Below are 11312 nucleotides of genomic sequence, written 5' to 3'. Positions count from 1 at the left end.
TATTAAGAAATCCATACTTGATCCAGAAGTAATGTTTCTGGATATTCTCAATGTTCAGTTCTCCAGGATTCCAGAATGATACTGAATTCTCAGAAAAAGAGCTGAAAAAAATATCTTTTCCAAACTTGTGTGCTATTTTATTGCTTGAGCTTCAAAGCAGTTCTTCCTCAAATTAAGCTTAAAGAATATGTTCTACATATCACAAGAGACAAATCAATACTGACTGTTGGTTTAGAATAACGAGAGATTCCAAAAAAGTAACTTAAAATGCCCTATTGTAAAATATATGAAAGGAAAAAGCTGTGTATAGATCTTGAGTTTAAGTAAAAAGTATGGACCCCAATAAGATGCTTTCCAGCACATGCCTACTCCTCTGAGATTTGCCCAGCACTCAGCTCCCCCATTTTAAAACTACTTGACACCACTTCCACAGCTCATTTTACTGATTTTAAGTACCGAAAATCTCCAATAGTGAGACCTCCAAAATTATAAAACCTGATATTACAGTTATCATTCTGTTTTCAAGATAGTAAAGCATTTTTAAAATCACGTGATAACGATATTACTTGCTGTTTCTTCTCTTTAGAATCTCCCTCTCCAACAACTATCCCCTTCATCTAATTAATTCATGTACTTTCTTCAAATCTGAACTCAATAATCACTTATTTATGAAAACTTCCTGTTATCTCTATATCTTGTCTTCCTATTACATATTTTGTGACATAGTCCAGTTCTCCTTGTGTCTTAAGTTTCCTTTTCAGATTTACAGTGCTTGAATTGTGCATTTAATTATGTTTCTTTTATTAATATCTGTATTTTAGTAAATTATAGATTCCTGAAGGTAAGGACATGTTGTATTTATTACTGTATAGCAGAACTTATTTCAGAGCCTGATAAGAATAAGCGTTCAATTAATTGCAAGAATATTAATAAATAAGTAAAAAAAAAAAGAATGACAGTTATTTTCAGGGTTTTACCTCATTTGATATATTCAAGTACATATTCCTTCTCCAAACTTTTTATTGTTACCCCACAGATCTTGTACTTTTTTATATATAAAAATTTACTCTTTAATTGTGAAAAAATTCAAATTCAAGCCCTACCTAATGCTTATTGCCCTTCCTTGCAGGTCTAAATGCCAGACCTAGTAACTATTTCTCATTGATGTTTCAAAAGGTGAAGAGCTCCTTCCTGCTAGACTTTCTTTGATATTTCTATTGTAAAAAGCAGATTTAACTAGCTTTTGGAAAATTGCTCACTATCACCATAATATCTTATGCCTTCACTTCTCTGTAGTTGGAGCTCTTGCTGCTGCCTCGTCATTCTTTATTTATGCTGACTTGTCCATACTCAAAAGGCTGCTGAAGTCCTGTCTTAGTGAATCTCCTTTGATTTACACTGTGCTTAAAATGCATATCATAGGTCCTTTAAAGCTGGTTAAATCTCTCTCCTCATGGCTTACTTTTCCACACTGTCCACAAGAACTAAGCTAATACAACTTATAAATAGGTCACATACAGATTTCACCTGCTTATAGGTTGCAAACATCAACTTACTAAAAATATTTCACTATTAAAGTAGTTCCAGAATACAGAAAGTTTGCTAACAGTACAATTAACTTCATATGCCATTGAAGGATACTGTCAAGGTTGTGTCAAAAAATTCCACAAACATAAAAAAGGATATGTTAATTTCCCTCATTCTTTCAATATTTATTATATGAATAAAAGAACTTGAGACAATTTAGCTCAATTTTAATAAAATGTTTCCCAAGCATTATTTTGACCAGGTACCCAGCTTTAAGTTATGAACATTGACAGTGTCCATTTGTGTAACCACACTTGAAGTTGTTAAAGACTTAACCATTTTCTAATATTTTTCTATTGTCTACACAGCTTATTCACCTATGTCCATTAACAAATGGTATGTTGTCTGTTACATTTATTGGTTTGCGAGTGTTTTCTGGAAAACTGCAGTATCTGTGAAGACCGATTTCCATGCTGGCATTGCGTACATCCAAATATTAATGCACAGAGGCACAGAATTAGAGAATTAGAATTAGGTAGATGGTTAAAGGGGGTTAAATATATGGGAGTAGGAGAAGGGCGAAGTAGGTAAAGGGGATCAAATATATGGTAGCTCTAGGAAAGTGGACTTTGGGTGGTAAACACACAATAGAATATACAGATGTCCAATTAAATGTACACCTGAAAATTATATAATTGTATTAACCAATGTTGTCCCAATAAACTTAATTTTTAAAAAGTTTTAAAAAAATAAGGAACACAAAAATGATATAAATAGATCTGTATGTTGTAGAACTATATTACTGATATAGTTCTATCTACCTGAGTATTGATATCACTAGCTTCTATTTTCTTTCCCATAAGAACTTTACTCTTGTTAACAATGAAGCAATTCTAGTCCTATGTTTCTTTGACTGAAAACACATTTATTTCTGTTGGTTATATTTAAAAGAATGTAATTAAAAATAAAAATATTAAGCTCAGGAATTGTGATTGGGTCATCTGTTTCCACCAATGATTTATAAGACAATAAAGTTTGTTGATGGCATCAGAAGTAAAACTCAAAATTAGATATTTCAGTTCTGAAAGCATTCAATCTTGGAAACTGGAAAACAATATCTCAATATCTAAATTACAGACATAATTGATAAATATTGTTGTAGAAACATAATTAAAAGATGTATTACACATATAGAAAATTTAGTTACATGTAGAGGTTTTATATAAAGTAACTGATGACGGGATAATACATGTTTACTTTTCAGTAGAAGATGTATAAAAATTTTCTGCTTTAATAGGAATGAGTGGATATTGCAAAAATGCTTACAAAGAAAAAGATTCCTTGCTTCATTTTATTGGAGTTATTAATACCAATATTTAAATCTTCAGTATTTTTCCTATTCACATTCTTTGTTTTGTTTTCATGAATAAATTTTGCTTAAAGAAAATAAAAATGAGTATGAGAAGTCACACAATGACAACAGAGTTTGTACTCTTGGGAATATCAAACAACCCAGAGCTTTAGGTTGTAATGTTTATCTCTTTATATATGACATGTACTGAGTGTCACTGGAAACATAACCATCATTGTCCTCACCATGATAGACAATCATTTAAAGACTCTCCTATGTATTTTTTCCTCCAAAATGTTTCTCTCTTAAAACTTTCATTTTGGGGGACAATCATTACTAAAGTCAAAACCATTTCCTACACCGTTGTTTAGCTCAATTATTTTTCTTCGTCTTCATGCATGTGCTCAAATTTTTTCTTCTAACTGCCGTGTCTTTTGATCGTTATGTTGCAATTTGCAAGCTTCTTTATTATACCTCCGTCATGAACAAGAAAATCTGCACCCTGCTTTTCTTTAGCGCATAGCTCGGAGGATTTCTTATATTTTCCCACCACTCATGCTTATCCTCAGGTTAGATTTCTGTGCTTCCAATGTAATTGATCACTTCTCTTGTGACTATTTCTCTATTTTACAACTCTCATGCTTGAATACATGGCTTTTAAAGATGATTGGATTTTTTTTCTCCCCCAGTTTTATTGAAGTATAATAGGCAATTAGTTGCTCATATTTACATTGTATAATTCAATGAGTTTTTTTTCAATTATAGTTGGCATACAATAATATATTTGTTTCAGTTGTATAGCATAGTGATTAGAGAGATCTATATAACTCATGAAGTGGTCACCCCACTAAATCTGGTAGCCCTTTTCCCCCTTACATATTTTTTACAACATTGTTGACTATTTTTCTTATGCTGCATTTTATATCTCCATGACTATTTTGTATCTATCTATTTGTACTTCTTAATCCCTTTGCCCTTTTTTACTGTCTCCCCAACTCCCCCTCCCATCCAGTAGCCCTCAAAATATTCTCTGTATCTATGAGTTTGTTTCCATTTTTGTTGTTATTTTGTTCTTTACATTCCACATGTATGTGAAATCATGTGGTATTTGTCTTTCTCTATCTGATTTCATTTGGCACAATACCCTCTAGGTCCATCAAGGCAATATCTCTTTCCAGCCCTTTCCCTTTAGTCTGAGTGTGTCTTTCAATCTGAAGTGAGTCTCTTGTTGGTAACATAAGTAAAGATCTTGTTTTCTTATCCATTCAACTTCTCTATCTTTTCTTTGGAGCACTTAACTCTTTTTCATTTGAGACACTTGTTGATAAACATAATTATTGGCTTTTACTCTGCTTTTGTTGCTGTTTTTCACATTGGCATTAGTGATTCTGTCCTACATGTGCACCATTAGCACCATTTTGAGAATTCCATCTGCAAGTCAGAGGAAAAAGGTTTCCCCCATGTTTCTCACACATGATTGTCATTTCTATCTCTTATAGAAGCTGTATATTCATGTATGTCAAGTCTTCAGGTAAAAAAAAATCACCATTGACCAGAGGAGTAGCTATTTTCAACACTTCAGTTGCCCCATTTTGAACACTTTTATTAATATCCTGAAGAACCAGCAAGGAAAGAAAGCTTTCAAAAACTTGGTTCATAAAGTAGTGTTTTCTAGAAACAAATGAGAGTATGTATTAACATGAATGAATGTCATTAGGAGGATTCAATAAAGGAAAAATTAAATTGTAACTTTTACAATATCCTCCTGTATCCATCTCACAGATAACTGCAATGCTGAGCTCATTTGTTTAAGCTTTCTTTTTAAGCTGACAATGACTATGTTGTGTCTTCCTTTCAAACAGTGTAGTAGGTTCCATGTAATCATTTATTTACATATGAATAGAAACCAGTGGCTATAGAACATAAATCATTTTGCTGATTTTTCTGAGTAACAAAAATATTTTTTACTGTAATAGCTAAAGGAGTATACACTTTTAATCAACTTATCTTAAAATTTCTTTTTTGTTACTAATATAACAGTGTCTTTCATAAAGTTATATGAAATGTGAAATAAATTAAGTATCTGCAACAACCATAGTTTTTTTGCACACTATCTTTATTATCTGTTCAATTCTTCCCAGTCATCTAATGGACTTGGATATTTATTTTCCTACTTAAAATAATTTGAAGTTCAAAATATCCTATACTTTTTTGTTCTCCTAAGTTTTCCTTAGTTACCTGTATTATTTTTAAAAATATGTAAAAGAAGAATATTTAGGCAGCCATCATTACTCTTACGGAATTTTGATATGAATTTCATAAATAATAATATCTCTTCTATAGAAAGCATTTATTCTGTGCCATATGCTAAACAAGATATATTTTATACCATCTCTTATTTAATCTTCACAGCAAATTAGACAAAATTACCTTTTTTTTTTTTACAAATTTGTAAATTGATGCTCAGAAAAGTTGATTAACTTGCCTGAGGTCTTGAACTATAACAACCAATATGATAGCCTGATTTAAAACAAAACAAAACAAAACAAAAAACTTGTATTTGCTCTGTTTTATACATGTTTGAAACTATGTAAGAACCTGCAAATTTTGCATAACTTTTACTAAGGAACTGCACAATTTTACTGGCTTTTTAAGCTCATCTTATCTCATGTGGACATGATTACATTATTATACTCTAGTCACAGAGGGTACTAACTCCTAATATTATACTTGGCATATAAATGACAACATTAATCAGTCAAAACAAGAAATTCTTCAACTGCTATTTCTAGTGAGCAAAACTGAGCAGGGAGAAAAGAGAATAACATATTAGCAGTATTATGGTAACAAAAATTCTTGTTGGAAGTCAGATCAAAAATAATGAAGGTAATAAATGTACTTAGTACAATGTGATAAATTACTAGATTTTTAAAATGGAATGGAGTAAACTCACATCTGAAAAGATATTTGCACACCGATGTTCATAGCAGCATTATTCACGGTGGCCAGGACATGGAAGCAACTAAAGTGTCCTACGATAGATGATTAGATAAAGAAGCTGTGGTACATATATACAATGGAATATTACCCAGCCATAAGAAGAGATGAAATACTGCCATTTGCAACAAACTTGAAACAACCATGTTAAGCAAAATAAGCCAGATAGAAAAAGTTGAAAATCACATGATATCACTTATATGTGGGATATATACCTAAAAGCAAGAAACGAACAGAATAAACAGAGACTCATAGACACAGACAATAGACTAGTGGTTACCAGAGGGTAGGGGGAAGTAGGGAGCGGGGAGGTAGATGGGGTAAAAGGGGTCAAATATGTGGTGACATAAAGAAATATAACTATGGGAGATGAACACACAGTGTAAATATGTAGATGCCTTGCTGTTAAAATGCTCAGCTGAAACTTACCAGATTTCATTAACCAATGTCATCATAAAAAATAAATAAATAAAATTTAAAAGTAAATAAATAAAATGGCATGGAGTACTAGGTAGAGATCTGCATTAGTAAGTAAGATATTTGGTTGCTAACTTATGACTGAAAAATAATATCCAGGAAAACAAACTTCACACTTAGTGTTGTTTACTTGTTATTATTATTTTTCTGTCTCATTGGACACTGTCCCCCAAGCTTCTTTTTCCAGTTTCAATACTAGTGTGTATTATCCTTTATATTCCTTAGTGTGTTGTGTATATTCCTGTTCTGGCAATTTTGATTCACAGAATTAGTCCCCTTGAGCCAGCATCAGAGAGACTAGATAAAACATTAGGTAGCTTGTGCAAGTAAAATCTATGTAGAAACCATACCAGAAAATTTTAAAACACTTTTTGATATTTTTTTCTCATTTATATATTTGCTCCTTTCTTACTCTTAATAGTCAAAGAAATATATCCCCCCTGGATAAAATGGGGCATTTAAAACAAAAACGTTGACAATAGAAGGCAAATTTGTTAAATGAGAGGAAATGTTTTCAGAAATGCTAATCTCCCTGGATTACAATGACAGTTGTTAATATTTTTTTTATATTCCAGCCATTCTGAGTGTTAGCGAGCCTTTATGAAAATCAGAGGTAAGTCGAGTATATAGAATGCAATGGAAGTCTCCCAAATCGTATCATTGATTCATTACTTATTAGCTCAACTTTTAATCAAATTAAATAGTATATATTGGAGTTATAGTTTGTAACTGCATATATTAAAAAGTGTAAAAAAAGGTTAGTATATTTTGTTTTATTTTTTAAATGTATTAATTTCTTTTTATTAAATTTATTGGGGTGACATTGATTAATAAAATTATATAGGTTTCAAGTGTACAATTCAATAATACATCATCTGTACATTGCATTGAGTATTCAACATCCTAAAGTCAGATCTCCTGTCACCATATATTTGACTCCCTTTACCCTTTACCCTTTATCTACCACCCCTCCATCTTCCATTTTCCTCTGATAACAGCTAAACTGTTGTCTGTGTCTACGAGTCTTTGTTTGTCTTGCTCGTTTGTTGCTTTCAATTTTATATTCTACATATGAGTGAAGTCATATGGTTCTCGACTTTTTCTGTTTGACTTATTTCTCTTAGCATGATGATTTTGTTATATTATATCAATTCATTCTCTATTAAATAAAGGCAGGAAATTGAAATCTCTATGCTTGTGTGTTCCTAATTGAATATAGGCCATGTAGTAGTTTATTTAAGAGAACAGATTTTAATTTCAAATAATCTGTGACTATGTTTGAAGTTTGTTAGCTATATAAATATATCTAAAGTACATAACATCTCTGAGTCTCAGTTCTTTATTGGGGAATGAAGATAAAAGTTTCATAGGTATGTTATAAGAGCTAAATGAGCTAAAATATAAAAGTCTTTATATATTTCACTGAAATAAATAATGCCTTTGCTATATCACAATTACTATATTTCCCAAAGTTGAGAATTAATTCCATCTGAAAGAAAAATAAAGTAAATAAAACAGCTCTTCTTAAAGCATATTACACACTACATATTTTATAGAGTACTTTCATTTATATTATTTAGATTATTCTCAAAATCACCCTTGAAATTTCAACTTTGTTTTAAACAGAGAAAGCTGAAGCTCACAGAAACTAACTCATCTAAAGTCAGAGATTCATTAAGTGGCCCGTTTGTATTACTAATTCATATTCCTCTAATTGCAAAGCCCATATACTTTATGTAATAACAATTTACCCTAGGATGTCATAAATAAAAAATTAATATTGCTTTGATACCATAATTTAATTATTAACTTATTTATTTTCCCTTGTTTAAATTGTAGATGGCTAGCTAATGAATTAGAAGTATGAGGTTATTAGTTGAAATGCGCCATAAACCCAGTTATTATTAAATGTGATTTGATGGTGTCTCCTTTCACTTGATTTGTTTCTATGAACACTGGTAGGAATGTTGAGAATCGAATCTGCTCATCATTACTGAAATGAAGAAATATAAATTACTCAGATTTCTCTAGGAAAATAGTCATCTAAAATAATTGTGAAATAAAAGTAAAAAGCTTCTAATAAAACAATCCTTCCAACAACTCAAAGAGTTCTTCTGAGGAGTTTGCTTAATCAGACCAAGAAAAGTTCTTAAAGGAACCCAGTGATGCTCACATAAACCCCTCCAATATCTATTAATACTTTCTCTTGCAGCTCTTTATACATTTGTTCACAGGCTTATTCAGTAGCCAAAAGGAGTAAGTCATGGTATTATTCAGAAAAGTGTTAAAATTGACAGGAAAATTAAGAGGAAAAACAAATATACAAAAATTGAAATAAGGTTAAAATATAGTACAATAATACATTATTCACCATGAAATAGTAATAATATAAAATACATATATTTAAACTGGGTCTCCAATGCCAAGAAGTTATTGTAGAAATTTTAATCTTGAGATTGAAGCTAAATCTTGTCTATTTAATGAGAATGTATTTTGTAATTTCAAGGTGTTATGAAAAATGAAACAAACCCTAATGTAGGAAAAATGATATTACTAAGCAGGAATAAAGTTAGTTAAAAGAATAAATTGTAAAGAAATTTGAGGAAAGTAACTTTGAAATAATGTTTTGTGAAGTTTTCTTTTAAATTATGTGTAAAAAAATTTTGACTCCCTTTACATTTCCTTTGTTATAAATTTATTCAATCCAGATAATGTAGCCTAAGTAAAAAAATACACCTCAAAAGGGTGTATTACTAGCCTAAATTATGAACTAATAATAGTTATTATTATTTTTAAAAGAAAGGGAAATAAGTTGTATAGGAATAAAGGTGATATAAAGGTGATGTAAATGACACACATAGGTGTGCTGAAACATCAGGTATTCAGATGTCTTTCATACTTAAATTATTTTCTACTTTTTTCTCCCCTCTGTCCATAACATCTGAGGTTGCTGGTGGCTATGAAGTTAGTATTTCTGACTATCAATGAGGTAGTAGCAGGAGTTGGAAAAGCTGGGTGTTAGCAAAAATTGATAGATGGCTAAGGACAGAACAGTCACTTTTTATTTAAAAAATATAGTATCTTTCCCACTTTTGAGGATTCTCAATGTAATTAAACTTTTAACTTACACACAGTGGAAAACTTGTATAAGGATTGGAGCAATTACACAAAACTGATCCTCATCAGGAAGAAACTGTGGGCATTTTTCTGAAAGTTCACAGGTTGTTTTTGAAGTCAGAAAAATCTGAGAACAAATCCACGCCCTATCACTTCGAGCTCTGTGATGCTAAAAAAAATTTTTAATCTGCCTTTACCATGGAGTTTTCACCTATAAAACAGAGGAAATTAAAGGATCATTGTTATTATCAGGTTGCTTTAAATTTCCCCTGACGATGAAATGACATACTATTTCAGCCAAATTCTGGCTTCGCAATTTGGATATTTGTTAATCCACTCTTCAGGTTTGTTACTGTGCTTTCTCCTATAGGTCTGGCAAGGGAAAAAACAACAAAGCAACTGAAGAATGACAAACCATACGGAAATAACAGAGTTTATCCTTCTGGGATTGTCAGATGACCCAAAGCTTCAGATGGTGATTTTTGTCTTTCTGCTCATCACCTACATGCTCAGCATCACTGGGAACCTGATCATTATCACCCTTACCCTGCTGGATTCCCATCTCCAGACACCCATGTATTTCTTCCTCAGAAATTTCTCCTTATTAGAAGTTTCATTCACAACTGTCAGTATACCCAAGTTCCTGAGCACCATTATTTCAGGAGATAAAGTCATTTCCTTTAATGATTGTATTGCTCAATTATTTTTTTTCATTCTCTTGGGAGTCACTGAATTTTACCTTTTGGCTGCCATGTCCTATGACCGTTATATTGCCATCTGCAAACCTCTGCATTACATGATCATCATGAACCGAAGCGTCTGTACACTCCTTGTCTTCTCTTCATGGCTAGTTTCATTCTTTATCATATTCCCTGCACTCATGTTGTTCTTAGACCTTGATTATTGTAGGTCTAATATTATTGACCATTTTACCTGTGATTATTTTCCTCTGTTACAACTTTCTTGTTCAGACACAAAATCCCTAGAGATAATGGGGTTTTCCTGTGCTGTCTTTACTCTAATGTTCACTTTGGCATTGATATTTCTGTCCTACACGTACATCATCAGAACAATTTTAAGAATCCCTTCTGCTAGCCAGAGGACAAAGGCCTTTTCCACGTGTTCCTCTCACATGATTGTCATCTCCATCTCTTATGGCAGCTGCATTTTTATGTATATCAAACCCTCAGCAAAAGACCGTGTGTCTCTGAGTAAGGGAGTTGCTGTGCTAAACACCTCAGTAGCTCCCATGTTGAACCCCTTTATTTACAGCTTAAGAAATCAGCAAGTCAAGCGAGCCTTCATGGACATAGCAAGGAAGACTATCTTTTACAAGCAAATGAAATCATAGTATGTATGAATTAGAGACACATTGCAGGGAAATCTTAAAAATATAAACATGAAATTTCAGGAGCTCCTTCAAATCACAATGGACTCCCTGTAGCCTCGTTCATTCTCTTTGTTTCTTTCTAATAATTCTATTTGCTTAATATACTTCTTATTTAATCTCAATAACTTTTCTTATGTCTGATTCCCATTCTTCTGAACACCTCTTTGCAACTTCTTAAACAATGATTATTTTTAAAAGTAAAATTATATTTTGAGTTTTGTTTAGAAAAAAATAATAGCCAGAAATAGAGAAAATACTTTTTAAATATTTATATGATATTTTATTTACTATACACAGAAAATATAATTTTATAATTTTCATTTATATTTGACAGATATTCCTTTCATCATCTTGCAGTTTCTTTAGGGAAAAAAATTTGATGCCTTACAATTTATTGAAAAATGTAAATGCTTTTATTTAAAAATCATGAAACATTACTTATTTTAATAGGAT

The 11312-nt window shown here is 31.5% G+C and overlaps 1 protein-coding gene and 1 pseudogene across 1 annotated transcript; both read left to right on the top strand.

The window, feature by feature from the left end:
* The first annotated feature begins 2985 nt into the window (after nucleotides 1–2985).
* On the top strand, nucleotides 2986–4563 carry LOC105308445 (annotated as a pseudogene).
* Nucleotides 4564–9842: 5279 nt separating this feature from the next.
* LOC105308438 (olfactory receptor 6C1) lies at nucleotides 9843–10907 on the top strand. Its single transcript, XM_011384412.1, has one exon. It carries the CDS (start codon nucleotides 9876–9878, stop codon nucleotides 10818–10820), a length of 945 nt encoding a protein of 314 aa, XP_011382714.1. The 5' UTR covers nucleotides 9843–9875; the 3' UTR covers nucleotides 10821–10907.
* Nucleotides 10908–11312: the final 405 nt, after the last annotated feature.

The sequence above is a fragment of the Pteropus vampyrus genome, unplaced genomic scaffold (assembly GCF_000151845.1).
Source record: "Pteropus vampyrus isolate Shadow unplaced genomic scaffold, Pvam_2.0 Scaffold577, whole genome shotgun sequence".
Lineage (NCBI taxonomy): Eukaryota > Metazoa > Chordata > Mammalia > Chiroptera > Pteropodidae > Pteropus > Pteropus vampyrus.
This window is presented reverse-complemented; position numbering and strand designations above follow the sequence as displayed.